Source organism: Gastrolobium bilobum, unplaced genomic scaffold, assembly GCF_033153095.1.
Source record: "Gastrolobium bilobum isolate Gb01-03AN ecotype WA unplaced genomic scaffold, APGP_CSIRO_Gbil_v1 utg89274, whole genome shotgun sequence".
Classification (NCBI taxonomy): Eukaryota; Viridiplantae; Streptophyta; class Magnoliopsida; order Fabales; family Fabaceae; genus Gastrolobium; species Gastrolobium bilobum.
The window spans coordinates 83,216-99,560 of NW_026896067.1; the positions used below are offsets into that span (position 1 = coordinate 83,216).

Consider the following 16,345-nt stretch of genomic DNA (forward strand, 5'->3'; position numbering starts at 1 on the left):
TGATAGAGGAGGTAGAATATTCATATTACCAAAAAATTTTACTACCACTTTAATTATTATTGGATTAGAGGAAAAATTGAATGAGGAAAGAAAAAAATAATAACTTTTAAATTCAATGGTGATTAAAGTGATAGTATAAATATAAATATACTACTTCTAAATAAAGAATAGGAATACATATAAGGTAAGATATTTTTATTATTAATTTTTTTTACTATCATTTCATTAACAATTTAATCATCATTGGATTCTAAGAAAATTTAAACAAAAAGAGAGAGAGAAAAAAACTTTTGGATCCATGATTAAAGTGATAATTGAGTGATAGAAAAAATTGATACTAACAATATCCTACTTTTGTTGAAGGATAGATAAGGAGTGGAGATAGGAGTAGAATTTCTGTTTTATTTGTAGGGTTGGTTTGACTTTGAGTTGATCGATTCGATTTGATTCAATGGCATTTCCAGCTAAGAAGCTCATCAACCATCCCAACGGTATGCAATTTTTTTTTTTTTTTTTTTTTTTTTGAATTTCTCCTTATTCGAAATGAGTTCATTCATTCATTCATGTTCACCTTTGACCGATTCACACTGAGCCTCGGACAAGGAAGCAGTTGCATTGATTTCTGTTAATTCCACATGCTGCAACCTGGCTGTGTATAATTGCTCTTTTGATTTTCGAATTTCTATTTCTATTTGATTAATTGCAGATGTTGTTACTGAGTTCATTGAAGGTCTCGTCGAGACTTATCCTGCTCTAAACTATTTAGACGGCTTTCCTCAGGTGATGTGATCACTCTCACATCAGTATCACATGCATCGCCAATTCGCCATGGCCTTGGGTTATGCAAATTTCTCTCTTTTCTGTACCTATCAACTATGAATGTTCCTCAACATGTTTCATTTTCTTTTATTTCCTGCATGGAATGCAGGTGAAGGTTGTGTTACGTGCCGATGTTTCATGTACAACCTATGATAAAGTTGCAATCATATCAGGTCTTCATTGAATTCTCTTTGTAGTGCCACTTGGCTTTTCTACATCATAAAATCTTAGTGCTTCGATTTTAAGAAATTGTATTCTTAGGATTCGAATCAGAGTATATATTGGGATTAATCACTGGAAAGAAAAAAAATATGTTCCTTAACCATCCCTGATACTTGTCAAGAGTGAACCAGACCAAATTGACCTATTTCTTAGTTTTTATTCGTAAATGAGCAGAATTGTTATGTACCTTTACAATTCCCGATACAGGGGGAGGAAGTGGCCATGAGCCTGCTCAAGCTGGATATGTGGGAGAAGGTATGCTGACGGCAGCCATCTTGGGGGATGTCTTTACCTCTCCGCCAGTTGATTCAATTTTAGCTGTATGATTCCTTCTTATTGTTGAAAGTGACGTGTATATCACCCTTTCAATTATAAATGTACTGGTATTCTTCTGATGCTCATTCTCATTTAAATTAGGGGATACGAGCTGTAACTGGTCCTATGGGATGTCTTCTGATTGTTACGGTATTATTTATGGTTTCTTAACTAATACTTTAACCCTTTTCCTTTGTTAAGTACATGTTTTTATGCTGCTCTTTCTGATCAGTATCTGTGTTTGATGTTCTATACATAGAAATAAGAAATTGATGCCTGCTTAATTAAGACAATATGAGGTGAAAAGATTAAAGGAAATTGCATTTTTTATTAAAAGAATTCTGGCACCCTGCAAAATCAGATTTGAGCAGTGAATAATTTCTTTTTCTTTTTTGGATAATCTGTGCTTCTTGCACTAGTGTGGTCAGTCAGATCATGAGGAGTCATTAGGATCTGCTTTTGTTTATGGATTCATAGTGTTCAAATTTTGGTGTTCATAGAACTATACCGGTGATCGTTTGAACTTTGGTTTGGCTGCTGAGCAAGCAAAATCTGAAGGTTATAAAGTAGAGGTATGTTTAGAACTTAGATGACCATTGTTTTCACCTTTAAGTTATAACAATTGACATTATATAAGTATGACAAGTATTTTGCATCATGCAGACTGTAATTGTTGGGGATGATTGTGCCTTACCTCCACCTCGAGGAATTGCCGGAAGAAGAGGTTTGGCAGGCACTATTCTTGTTCATAAGGTTTATTCACAAAGCCCCTTCTGTTTTATTGCATTCTGTTTCTTCCAACTATAGGAAGTGACTTTCTGGGGTGTGTAATAATGTGAATTTATTTTCTTGTTGAAAGTAGCATTATGAATATTAACACATCATAAAATAATGCAAAGTTCTTATTTATTTGCTTATTTAATGATATTTTTGTTTTGGGTGAGGCAGGTTGCAGGAGCTGCTGCTGCTGCTGGTCTTTCTCTCATTGATGTTGCTGCAGAAGCAAAACGTGCATCTGAAATGGTGGGGACGATGGGTGTTGCATTATCCATTTGCACACTTCCTGGTCAGGTTACATCGGATCGTTTGGGCCCAACAAAGATGGAATTGGGTCTTGGCATTGTAAGATACCTTTAGTTAGGCACCTTCTCTTTCGAAACAAAAATTATAAAGCCCCAAAAAATTTTCTATAGTGCAATATGTCACTCTAATTTTTATATCCTTAAAATAAGTTCTTCTATGTAAAGAATCAATTTAACCCAAAACTTAAGTTGTTAAGTGAAGACTACATTAATGGTTTTACATTATATTTCTCTAATATATTGATACGGCCCAGGCCCAAACAAGCCATTTGGTTAATGGTTTGTTAGGAGGGAAGGATCTGGAAGGGATGTGCAACCGAAAGCGATTAAGGAAGAGGAGTGACTGGCACAACGGTGAACGGAGGTGAAGATCAGGCGAGGAACAGCGAAGAAGAGGGGGTGACGATGGATATCAGTACCACCAACCCAAGTAGCTTGGTTTCGAACCACCTGGGATCATGGCTGATAGTAAAAAATGAGAACGGCGGAGCGTGGAGACCTTGGGGATGTCTTGAAGCATGGCGTGAGCTTGGCAACTCTGAGGTAATCAAATATCATATCGAGGTATGCAATTGGCCCTTTGATGTTGAAGAAAGAAAACAATTTTTGAAAGGGCATTTGTTCATTGAAAAGGAATTCCAGAAGGCCGTTGAGGTTCAATGGCCTAAAACTACGGTGGAATTTGTGGGATTTTGTAGGAACTATGCTTTTGATGTCTTGGAACAAAATCATAATAGGTTTCGCATAGTTGATGAAGATAAACAGGGTATTTTATATGTTGAAGATTCTGATTTTTTGAGAATGGAAGGCACACAAGAATATTCACTGCCTAGTTATGTGAACCGGAGGAAAGGTATATTCGGAACAAGGCATTTTTCTACTGTTATTAATGCTATTCGTCAACTTAATGAGGTTTTTTTGTTTGCTACTGGAAATCTGATAAACAGAGCTCATGTTACTAGTTTCAAGCGGGTAGATAAGGGTTCAAGTGCAAAAGCGGAATGGGACCCTGGTGGGCTCTCTTATGTTTTAGAAAGCCATTGGCATATACCTTTCACACAGTGGGATCCCGATGGTGGAGGTTATGCCAGCTCTTACCTTAATGGATCCTTACAGTTCAAGCAATGGGATCTCGAAGGCACTGTGTGAAAGGGATGTTAGGAGCCCAGGCCTAAGCAAGTCAGTTGGTTAATGGTTTGTTAGGAGAAGAATGATCTGGAAGGGATGTGCACTGAAAACAGTTGAGGAAGAGGCGGGAAAGTGAGCTGAATAAGAGGAGGGCATGAGGGATCATCTTTGGATTTGAAATTAGGCTAGAACTTGGGAGCGACTAGGGTCTCTCGAATAGCTCTAGCACTGGTTTAACTTTGTAATTTACCTTGGTTATATTTCAGTCCCCTGTTACTGTAATCAACCTTAGTTATTGCTGTCACTATCATTGTATTTCCTTTTGGTATTGTAATTGCCATCTCTGATACATTGTACTTCTGATTTCATAGTAAAATGCTTCTGTTTAGTTGTTTCTTTGAATTTGTTTTACTGATACCTATCAATTGGTATTGGAGCTCTCCGATCTAGGGGGCTTTGAACCACACCAATCAGAAAAAAGAAAAAGAAAATGGAAAACAGGTCCGAAAATTGGAGGAAGGGTGAGATGCAACTGGAAAATAGATTTGAAGAATGGAAGAAAAGAGAAAGGCAAGTTGAAGAAAATCATAGCGAGATACTTAGAATCCTTGGTGAGATTCTTCAGAACACCAAGAATCTCTCTAGAGAACGATCACGTAGAGGAAGGTGGAGCAAATGTTCTGAGGAGAACGAGATGAAAGACACTCAAGAGGAAGAAGACGAACGGGAATCTTTGAAATCAAAAACAGAGCTATTACGTTCTACTCTAGAAATGGAAACGCAGAGGGAGCTTGTGGTGGAGAAACACAAAGTGGGCAAGTAGGAAATTATGAGTCGATTTCAACCAGAATCATTAGACGATCATTATAGAGCGTTAGACTCGCTTAAACAGAGTGGAACGGTGGCTGAGCTCAGATGCGAGTTCGAGAAGGTAATCAGAGCTTTGCAATTTAAGGACGAGGAACTGCTTAGAGAGGCGTGGCTCAATGGCGTTATGAGTAACTTCCGTGAAGAGTTGATTATGCACCCTGCCACTAGCTTGACAGAGATGATAAAATTTTCTCTGAAGATTGAGAAGAGGAACGTGGCTTGGATGGAGGAATGATTAGGTACAAGGGGAAAGGTTGGGTCAAGTGGGCTCAACAAAGGAGGACGGGCCCAACGTAATTGGTTCATCTCGCATGAAAACAAAGTTGGAGGGTGGACTGGTTCAAGTTCACTAAACCCAGCAAACTCGGGTTGGGTTAGTGGGCAACCCAATGCACTAAGTTCTAAGGCTTCGGGCTCCCAAAGCTTTAGGGCACCAAACAACGAAAATCAAAGGACAACGACGAAGGGGGCCACAGGCATCGTCAATCAGGCTAACGACGGTGGCCACTGGACGGATGGTCAGGCGAGCGGCAGTCGACGACTCTCACAGGCAGAGCTCCAAGATCGTCAGCTGAAGGGGTTGTGCATCAAGTGTAACGAACGATGGAACCCGAATCACAAATGTCAGTTCCGACGGCTGCACGTGTTAATAGTCGACGTTGATGGCGACGAGGAAGGAGGAGAACCAGTGACTAGCACAACGGTGAATAGAGGTGAACATCAGGTGAGGAACAACGAAGAAGAGGGGGTGACGGTGGATATCAGTACGACCAGCCCAAGTAGCTTGGTTTCGAACCATCTGGGATCATGGCTGATAGTCAAAAGTGAGAACGACGGAGTGGAGACCTTGGGGCTGTCTTGAACCATGGCGTGAGCTTGGCAACTTTGAGGTAATCATCATATCGAGGTATGCAATTGACTCTTTGATGTTGAAGAAAGAAAACAATTTTGGAAAGGGCATTTGTTCATTGAAGAGGAATTCAAGAAGGTTGTTGGGGTTCCATGGCCTAAAACTAAGGTGGAATTTGTGGGATTTTGTAGGAATTATGCTTTTGACATCTTGGAACAAAATCATAATAGGTTTCGCATAGTTAATGAAGATAAATAGGGTATTTTATATGTTGAAGATTCTGATTTTTTGAGAATGGAAGGCACACAAGAATATTCACTGCCTAGTTATGTGAACTGGAGGAAAGGTATATTCAAAACAAGGCATTTTTCTACTATTATTAATGTTGTTCATCAACTTGATGAGGTTGTTTTGTCTGCTATTGGAATTCTGATAAACGGAGCTCATGTTACTAGTTTCAAACGGGTAGATAAGGGTTCAAGTGCAGAAGCGGAATGGGACCCTGGTGGGCTCTCTTATGTTTTTGTTGAGATATATAAAACCATTAATGTAGCCTCACCCAACAGCTTAAGCTTTTGGGTTGAATTGGTTCTTTACATGGTATCAGAGCCTCGTGTCCCGAGTTCGATCCTCACCGCCCCCCACTTTCTTTCTAGTGAAATCTCTTTCTTCGCACAGGTAGGTGGACTTGTACATTGTCCACCCTTCAATCCTAGTGGGCTCTCGTGTGAGGGGGCGTGTTGAGATATATAAAACCATTAATGTAGCCTCACCCAACAGCTTAAGCTTTTGGGTTGAATTGGTTCTTTACAGTTTTAGAAAGCCATTGGCATATACCTTTCACATAGTGGGATCCCGGTGGTAGAGGTTATGCTAGCTCTTACCTTAATGGATCATTACAGTTCAAGCAATGGGATCCCAGAGGCAACATTATCGTTATTAGTACTCACCTTGAGGACAAGGTGATTGTTTTGGGGGGAAAGTATTGATACGGCCCAGACTCAAGCAAGTCAGTTGGTTAATGGTTTGTTAGGAGGGGAAGTATTTGGAAGGGATGTGCAACTGAAAACGGTTGAGGAAAAGGCGGGAAAATGAGCTGAATAAGAGGAGGGCATGAGAAGCATAAGGAATCATCTTTGGATCTGATATTAGGCTGGAACTTGGGAGAGACTAAGGCCTCTCGAATAGCTCTAGGACTGGTTTAACTTTTTAATTTCCCTTGGTTTTGTTTCAGTCCCCTGTTACTGTAATCAACCTTAGTTATTGTTGTCATTGTCATTGTATTTCTTTTTGCTATTGTAATTGTCAATGTACTTCTGATTTCATAGTAAAATGCTTCTGTTTAGTTGTTTCTTTGAATTTGTTCTATTGATACCTATCATACACCCTCTCACATAAGAGCTCATTAGGCTTGAAGGGTGGACAATGCATAGGTCCGCCTACCTATGCTAAGAAACTCTATAATATTTAATTATTTATTAATAGAATGGGGGTGGTGAAAATCGAACTTATGACCACTTGGTCACATAGATATATCATGTAAAGAACCAATTTAATTCAAAAGCTTAAGCCATTAGGTGAAGACCATTAATAAATTCCGTAATAAGAAAAAAATTACAAATAATATTATTTGCAATTTAACTCTGTAGTGATTGAAGTTTATTTTCACTTCTTAATGCTTTCATTTCTTAATCAAATCCCAAATTTTATGCAGCATGGAGAACCTGGTGCAGTTGTGGCAGATCTTCAGCCCGTAGACATAGTGGTTTCTCATGTTCTTAAGCAAATATTATCTCCGGTATGCCACAATATTGTATGGAAAATGCTTGGTTCAATTTATTTATTGGATATACAGATGGGAACAAATGCCTAGTGCATGTAATGTGTCACCACATCAAGGATAAATGAAATTACTTGTGCATGTGTTATAATGACTTTTGGTGCTCAGCCTATGACTGTTTTGGGGCTGTTTCTACATCTGATATTCCGGGAGACTGAAAAGTTTGTGTATTGAGTTCTGTGTGTTTTTATGTTTTTTCTTTCCTCTGCATTTGATTTAGAAGATTTCCTTTTCTATTATCTCCTTGTATGGTTTAATGGCAGTATATCTATATTCTTGTCTTTGGAACTCTGGTACTTACTTTGAATATTTATTTTCTTCTTGTCTATGTATGTATTCTCTTGTTTTATTTTTCACAGTCTAGGCCTGGAGTGAATTTCAGCCGGGTTTTTATTTTATTCTTATTTAAAGAATACAGAGAGTCGATGATTTTTCTTTTACATTTCAAATAACGGGGTACTAACCTCAACTCCTATTTTTTAAGGTTAATGTTTATATCTTGGAGATTCCAAAGAAACCAAACCCACTCTTGCTATGTTATATCAATATTAATAAGTATAAATAGGAAGGAGAGCCTTGGCACAATCGTTAGTGTTGTTGCCATGTGTCCTAGAGGTCATAGCCCTTCCCTAAACTGTAACAGCCCCAAACCCTGTAGCATGATATTGTCCGCTTTGCCCCGCGCACAAGCACCGTCGAGCTCACGGTTTTGTTTCTTGGGACACCCCACAAAAGGCCTCACACTAGAAGAGGTATCCACACCCTTATAAGGCATGCTTCGTTCCCCTCTCCAACCGATGTGGGACATTACATCCTCCCCCACTGGGAATACAGCGTCCCCGCTGTACACACCGGTCCAGGGCCAGGCTCTGATACCATATGTAACAGCCCCAAACCCTGTAGCATGATATTGTCCGCTTTGCCCCGCGCACAAGCACCGTCGAGCTCACGGTTTTGTTTCTTGGGACACCCCACAAAAGGCCTCACACTAGAAGAGGTATCCACACCCTTATAAGGCATGCTTCGTTCCCCTCTCCAACCGATGTGGGACATTACATCCATGTAACATCCCAAGAGTTGGCAAGGGCAGGGAGTGATCGCCGGTGCGAAAGGGCACGGACAATGAGCGGCTCATGCCAAATCTTGCCGCTTGGGGGTTCATGAATGAATCGAATCAACACCCGAAAGAGAGGGATTCTAGAGACTGTGCTGGTATGGGACGATACAGTTAGGAATGACTTATAAGAATTAATTGGTACTACCTATACTAACAAGATGCATCTACTTTTCGGTAGCCCGGATCGGAAGAACTCCACAGTTAAGCGTGCTTGACTTGGAGCAATTCTGGGATGGGTGACCTCTTGGGAAGTTTTCCCGGGAAGTATGCGAGTGAGGACAAAGCACACTGAAAAGTCTCGTGTTAGTGTGTGGGGACAGTCATTGATTCTTGCAAGTTGTCAGGCGTTACAAGTGGTATCAGAGCAGGGCCTCTCTTCCAGTACGGTGTGGTTGGAGGACGAACCAGGCCGAAGCTGGTGGGCATGTAACATCCCAAGAGCTGGCAAAGGCAGGGAGTCATCGCCGGTGCGAAAGGGCACGGACAATGAGCGGCTCATGCCAAATCTTGCAACTTGGGGGTTCATGAATGAATCGAATCAACACTCGAAAGAGAGGGATTCTAGCGACTGTGCTGGTATGAGACGGTACAGTTAGGAATGACTTATAAGAATTAATTGGTACTATCTATACTAACAAGATGCATCTACTTTTCGGTAGCCCGGATCGGAAGAACTCCACAGTTAAGCGTGCTTGACTTGGAGCAATTCTGGGATGGGTGACCTCCTGAGAAGTTTTCCCGGGAAGTGTGTGAGTGAGGACAAAGCACACTGAAAAGTCTCGTGTTAGTGTGTGGGGACAGTCATTGATTCTTGCAAGTGGCCGAGCGTTACATAGACTCTGCGCAGAGCGAGAGTTTTATAGCACCAGGTTGCCCCTTTCTATTAATAAGAATAGATAGGAGAGATATCAAGAAAATATAGAGGGAAAAACTTGAATATTGCATTTGATTATCACAATGTTATACTTTCTTGCTTCTATGTGAGTGGTTTTGTTAAAGTACATACCTATGTTTTTGTATCCCTTTTTGCATACAATTTCACAATGAAGCCTTTTATTTCTAGTCAAAGTTACAATGATTTTTCTTTTGGTAATGTTTGCAGGAAACAAACTATGTTCCAATAACACGAGGTTGTAGAGTGGTCCTCATGGTCAATGGGTAGGTTCATTAATATTGTCTTTGCTTGATAACCAAATTTATCTCTTTGCAATTTAGGATAGCTCCGAAATTTCTTCATAAATAATATTTGAATCATAGGCACCATTTTACAAAAATATTCACTTGAGTATGTGTCTGCATGTTTGATTACAGTGAGCTTCATAGATCTTGTGATGACATAACATTGGAAAAAGAAGTTAAACATCAATATTGTTGACGAGGCTTTTTCAAAATTGTTTTTTGACTTTTGACTTCTTTTTTTTTAACTTTATCAATATCATCACCACCTTTATCCCAAAGTAATTGAGGTTCGATAAAACCATATAAAAGCAAGAAAAAAAATAAGGAAAAATAAATAATAAATAATAAATATAAATAATAAACAATAAAATAAATAAATTGATAAACAAAAACATAGAAAAATTGAAAAAGTAAATTATTATTTTTTGTCAGAGAGAAAAACAGAGAGCGGAGAAAAAGAAAAGTTAAAAGCACCAATTATACTCATTCACAATGCTAATATCTTTCCTCCACTTTTTCCTAAGACAAACCCAATGTATTTCTCACTACATTAAGTCTTGTTTGACTATTTTCCCCCACATAAATGTCGGTCAACCTCTTTCTTTATTTCATGCTCTCAGTAACAAACTTCTTTTTTTTTTTACCGGAGCATCTAAGGGTCTACAAAGACATGCCCATATCTTCTCAATCTATATTCTCTCATTTTTTCTTCCATGGAACTAATCTAACTATTTGTCGGATGTCTTCATTTCATATTTTATCCAATCTTCTATTATCAGATTTCCAGCTTATCATCCTCACTTCTGCTACTCCCATTTTATGCTCATATTGTTTTCTTCCTAGTCAATATCCAGCTCCATATAGCATTACAAGCCTTATTGTTGCTCTATAAAATTCTCCTTTTAGCCTAAAAGAGATTTTACGATCACACAAAAATTCTAATGCACTAAGTCATTTCATCCAATCTACTTTGATTATATAGTTTACATCCTCATCAATCTCTCCCATCTTTTGCAAGATTGATCTCACATACTAAATGCATCTTTCTTGGGTACCTTTTGTCGTAGCATATTCACTTATCTTGTCCTGATGAACTCACCCTTCATTTATTCAACCTTATTCCTGCTTAACATTGATCCTTTGGACTCCAACATGCTTTTCCATAATTTTAGTTTAGGATTAACATCAACCTTAATCTCATCAATAAGCACAATATCATTTGCAAATAGCATACACCATAGTGCCTCGTCTTAGATATCTTTTATTTGCTCATCATAACTAGGACAAAAAGATTAAGACTCAATGCAAAACCTTAGAGGAAACCTACTTTGTTTATTTATTTATTTTTTTGATATTTTCGAAAATATTTTTTGATAGCCATATAACCATTTGCAAAATTTAAATTTAAATTTAAATTGCAGCCTAATAAAAGTCGATATATTTTAAAAAATATATATTTTTATATTTTCGAAGATATATCTACTTTTATTTAGCTTGCAATAAGTTTTAATTATGCAAATGGCTTATATGGCTATCAAGAATTATGTGGTTTTGGCCCTTTTGTTTTAGATTTTTTTAATTAATATATATCTAGTGGCTAATAAAATGAGTGGATATGTTGCTTGTGTGAATATGAGTGTGCACATCAGCGATTTGTTTTAGCTAAATACACTTTTTAACGACTTACTGTTTTAAGTGTACCTTTTTTTTACTACAGGAGTTCAAGCCTCTATACTTCCTTTCTCATCAGTGTGACTATGAACTAAGTGAAGTTATTTCTGAGAAGTGAGTTCACATGTAATCATGATTCATGACCACAAAGTCATAAATATTTTTTCGACGAGTCCTACTACTATTTTTTTTTAAATAAATAACTTTTTAGTTATTCCAAACTCTCAGTGAAGTTCTGTTAGGCTCTGATTAGGGAAAAGAGAAACAGAAGAAAAGAAACTATTCTGGAAATCTTTATTGATCAAGAAGACAAAGCAGGTACAAGAGTTTAGCCTCCTACCGGTAATGGTTCCCGGAAACTGAGCCTCACCTCAGCCTTATTTCTAACTAACAAAGTCACTAAGTATCTTTACAATTGTTCTCCTCTCTATTTATACTCACTGCTCCGTAAGTAACTTTGTAACTAACTCACTGGTACATTCTTTTTCCTTCTAGAATAGACTCTCCAAGTAGAGGGCTGACCCCTATTGCGGATGCCAGTCGTAACAAGTTCAAATGTTACATTAGACCATACTTTTATTAATGTTTGGGATTTCTTTACAGCAGAAAAATTGGCTTTAAGGAGAGGCTTTATTTACCTTAACTGAGATTCTTCAAATGCAGGTTAGGCGGCACCCCTGTAATGGAACTAATGATTGTAGCAGGAAAAGCAGTCCCAAAATTGCAGCTGGAGCATGGACTTGCTGTTGATAGGGTTTATACAGGGTCATTTATTACTTCTCTTGACATGGCAGGTTTGTTACCGCAGATAATGATCTATTGGCATTTCTTTGTGATTCATTAAACAGTTCTGATTAGCATTTGTGTTACTTTAGGTTTCTCAATTTCTATCATGAAGGCTGATGCATCTATTCTTCAACGATTAGATGCTGCAACTAAAGCTCCTTATTGGCCTGTTGCTGTAGATGGTTAGTAATTACTCTGGTTGTTTCCTTTGGTTAAATTCATTTAACGGAGACTTTACAATGTCATTATTATTATATGTGGCTGATCTGTATTGTTCTAGTACCAACACGACTTTGACCTCTTTAAAAATACATGTCAACTTTAACATAGAAGGAGGCAAAATTAATGAAATTAAACATCCATTGAACTTTTGAAGTTTGCTTACAGGTAATCACCCACCTGCTAAGATTCCTGTTCCAGTTCCACCATCTCAGTCAGCAAAGAGAGAAGAGGTACATCCGTGGAAAGTGTGTTATTTTCCTTCTCTGACATTTGTAATAACTACTGTCTAGAAAATATTTAAGAACAAAATTATATTTAATCACAAACATATGAAGAAGATCATATGAAATTCTTAATTAAAATTAGATATGTATGCATCATCCAACTAAATTTTTTGTGGTGAAATTTTGACTAGTATTTGATTTGTGTGTTTGTTACAAGCTTTGTTGGATTACCAAGGTTTGCTGCTCTTTGACCCCTACTGGCCTAATAATTTCTTTCATATAAAAATTTACAGAACCTTTATAATTCTTCTTAAATGCATACCTCATTGAAGTAGAACTTATGTAATAAGACATTTCTAGCTCATAACCATGTCGAAAGAGAGAAAAATTATGTATAGCAGTATTTCATGTTTATATTGTCTTATTTCATTAATTTTGTCTTATCTGATGTTGTTTCCAGTTACCTTTGTTCTCCAACTGGTTTATAGAAAATAGTGTTGACCTCAAATTTCCTTAATCTTGTTTTAAGAAATGTTCTTGATATTAGTGCAATAGTTCAACTTCAACCATTTAAAGCCCTTCCCTTTACACCAGCTATTGATGTGCTTGTTGCCAGAAGCCCCTCACCAGCATCTGGTCACTGGTTTCACATTTGTAGCCATCTGGATCTGGAGTTTCACTGGCATCGTCCTCAAATATATGTTATTAACCTTATCTTCCTCTTCCATATTCATAAAATGTATCTAAAACCTGGAGTGAATTCTTATATTTTTTTAGGAACTCGTGTGAAGATTATCAATTGGTATTAGAGATGGATTTTGTTTATTGTATATGCATTTACTTAAGCAAATCATAATAAAAGTGAAATATCAAAATTGTAAAGAATCAGGACTGCATCCAATCAAATTATCAGTTTAATTGAATTTATAGTGACTTTTATTCTATATCAGGCCAGTTATCTTCCTTAGTATTAAGTTAACCCCCCTCCCCTCAGTAAATTTTTTTCCTTCATGTCTCTTTGTAAATTGCGTGTCCTTTTTCAGAATTTATCTTTCTATCTCTTATTTGTGTGCATATTTATGTAAGAGTTCTTGTCCATTTTTGGCTACTTTTAATTTTGTTTGTAATAATGATTATTAACTGTTTTGTGATGCTTAAATGTAAAGACTGTAAAGTGTTAACATGTTTATTCTAGAGGCTAGAGGGAAATAAACTACTTTGTTATCCGCTTTTTTCTTTTATTATTTTTTTAATAATATTTTGTATTGACAATTTGTGAAATCTGGTTTCTATATTTGCTTTACATAAGCCGCGGAGTCGGTCACTTCAACTAAATGAGCAAGGCCAAGTTTTTAAGGAAGCCATAGAAGCTGCCACAAATGCAATTATAAATCTTAAGGACAATCTAAATGAATGGGATAGCAAAGTTGGTGATGGTGACTGCGGGTCAACTGTGAGTCCTATCCTCAAAATTGTAATTGTTGATGTATTGAGTGCTTGACTTACTACATCTGGTTTACTTTTGCAGATGTGTAGAGGTGCAAAAGCAATTCTCGAGGACATAAAAAAGTAAGTTTGTGCTCCATCTTGCTGAGGGTAACATAAAACATTGTGGGCTATCTGCAAGAGTGCACGTATGTTATTGCAAAGTATGCTTATTCATTTTTTGTTGGATTTCCTGACTATTGTAAAACCCCTTTCAGAAAAGTGCACTAGTAAACTTTCATGACCTGATAATGATAAGTTACAAAAGCTTTTATCTTGATTACATCTCAGAATTTCCTACCAATCATTTTTGTAATAATTGCATTACCTAATTTCACCTTTAACACTTCAATCATCCATTTCGAAATGACTTGGGCATCTATTTCAATAAGCTGTAATGCTTTATTGAAAGTATATCTTTTAAGTAGGAATTATTTAAAAAATTGCTAGTTGAAATTTTTTTCTAGAAACATTTATTGTCTGAGCAAAGTCATCTTTCCATGGAGTTGAAACTGACATCATGGAGCATGAATGATCTGCTATTCTGTTGTGTATTTATCTATTGGCTTGTTTCATTTTCTTACTCTCGTTGTTTGTGCTGTTTCACCCAATAAAGAGAAAGAGTCTCATTAGTCTTTATTAATGGATTAGCTCATGGTTTTGACCAGTCCAACTAGCCTGTGCAGTTTGGTTTTCAAATCGCTGATCTTAAGAATGGGGAAAAAGTTAAAGAGAAAGCACTTGAAAATAAATATCTTTGGTGCTTATGTGATGATAAATAAAATCATGAATTATAGGCGTGCTAATATGTTGAGATATATAGTCCCACATTGGTTGAAGAGCAACTAATGTGGAGTTTATAAGGCCTTGGGCACTCCCACCCTTTGAGCTAGCTTTTGGGGTGGTGACCTCAAGGTTCTTAACATGGTATACCTCAAGGTTCTTAACATAGTATCAGAGCCTCACTGTCCCCCGCTTTAAAAAGTGGAATTAAAATAAAATAAAAAAGCACAAAAAGGTAAACCAAAAATGGGCCTGTGCAATTTCTACCCTTCTAGCCTAAAGGGCTCTTGCGTGAGGGGGCGTGTTGAGATATATAGTCCCACATTGATTGGATGGGCAACTAATATGACCTTTATAAGGCCTTGGGCACTCCCACCCTTTGATATATAGTCCCAAGGCCATATTAGTTGCCCATCCAATCAATGTGGGACTATATATCTCAACACGCCCCCTCACGCAAGAGCCCTTTAGGCTAGAAGCGTGAAATTTTACAGGCCCAATTTTTAGTTTACCTTTTGTGCTTTTTGTTTTTAATTCCACTTTAAAGTGAGGGACGGTGAGGCTTTGATACCATGTAAAGAACCTTGGGATACACCACCCCAAAAGTTAGCTCAAAGGGTGAGAGTGCCCAAGGCCTTATAAAGGCCACATTAGTTGCACATACAACCAATGTGGGACTATATATCTCAACACGCCCCCTCACACAAGAGCCCTTTGGGCTTGAAGCGTGGATTATGCACAGGCCCAATTTTTGGTTTACCTTTTGTGCTTTTTTGTTTTAATTCCACTTTAAAGTGAGGGACGGTGAGGCTCTGATACCATGTAAAGAACCTTGAGTATCCCAAGGTTCTTTACATGGTATCAGAGCTTGAGGTTCGATCCTCACGGCCCCCCACTTTAAAGTGGAAGCACAAAAAAGGTAAACCAAAGATTGAGCCTGTTGCATAATCCACGCTTCAAGCCAAGAGGGCTCTTGCGTGAGGGGGCATGTTGAGATATATAGTCCCACATTGGTTGAAGAGCAACTAATGTGGAGTTTATAAGGCCTTGAGCACTCCCACCCTTTGAGCTAGCTTTTGGGGTGGTGTATTCCAAGGTTCTTTACATAATATTTACTCTTGTACACTTTTGTGGAGGCACAATGATGACCAGTTATTGCTCATATATTGGACTAATTGGCTGTTGATATATGTTGTTTTAGTCTTTTTTGTGCCCTTGAGAAACTGCAAATCAGCTCCATTGTCAATTTAAATTGTAATCATAGTCTGGTCTGAACTCCCGTTTATTGTTTTTCAGTTATCCTCTGAATGATGCTGCAGAGACTGTTTGTGAAATTGGATCGTCAATTGGACGATCTATGGGAGGAACAAGTGGGATAATGTATTATGCCATTCATATGTCTTCCATAAACCATACTATTTATGCTGTCTGATTATCTTCACTTTCACACTTGCTTATATACATATTTTCAGATATACAATTTTTTGTAAGGCAGCATATACACAGCTGAAAAAAATCTCCCACTCTGGTGTCACACCGAAACAATGTGAGAATATTCTCCTAATTGAGCAACAATTTATTTTATATATATATTTATTAATTTTTCTTATTTATTATTTATTTTGCCTTAGTATGTTCTTGCTTTTATATTGTTCATTGACTGCCAATTCCAACTAGTTGGGAATTAAAGATGATATTGATGTTTGTTGTAAATATTAGGCCTTTTATTATTATTATTATTATTATTTGTTG

General features: G+C 37.5%; 1 protein-coding gene across 1 annotated transcript; it reads left to right on the top strand.

The window, feature by feature from the left end:
* Positions 1 to 353: 353 nt before the first annotated feature.
* Positions 354 to 16,281, top strand: LOC133297593 (putative 3,4-dihydroxy-2-butanone kinase). Its single transcript, XM_061496759.1, has 18 exons — positions 354 to 491; positions 707 to 780; positions 929 to 992; positions 1,249 to 1,361; positions 1,459 to 1,506; positions 1,857 to 1,928; positions 2,020 to 2,109; positions 2,305 to 2,478; positions 7,001 to 7,084; positions 9,346 to 9,401; positions 11,757 to 11,887; positions 11,969 to 12,061; positions 12,267 to 12,331; positions 13,635 to 13,778; positions 13,854 to 13,894; positions 15,890 to 15,973; positions 16,066 to 16,139; positions 16,271 to 16,281. The coding sequence occupies exons 1-18, from the start codon at positions 452 to 454 to the stop codon at positions 16,279 to 16,281; spliced, it is 1,458 nt and encodes a 485-aa protein (XP_061352743.1). The 5' UTR covers positions 354 to 451.
* Positions 16,282 to 16,345: the final 64 nt, after the last annotated feature.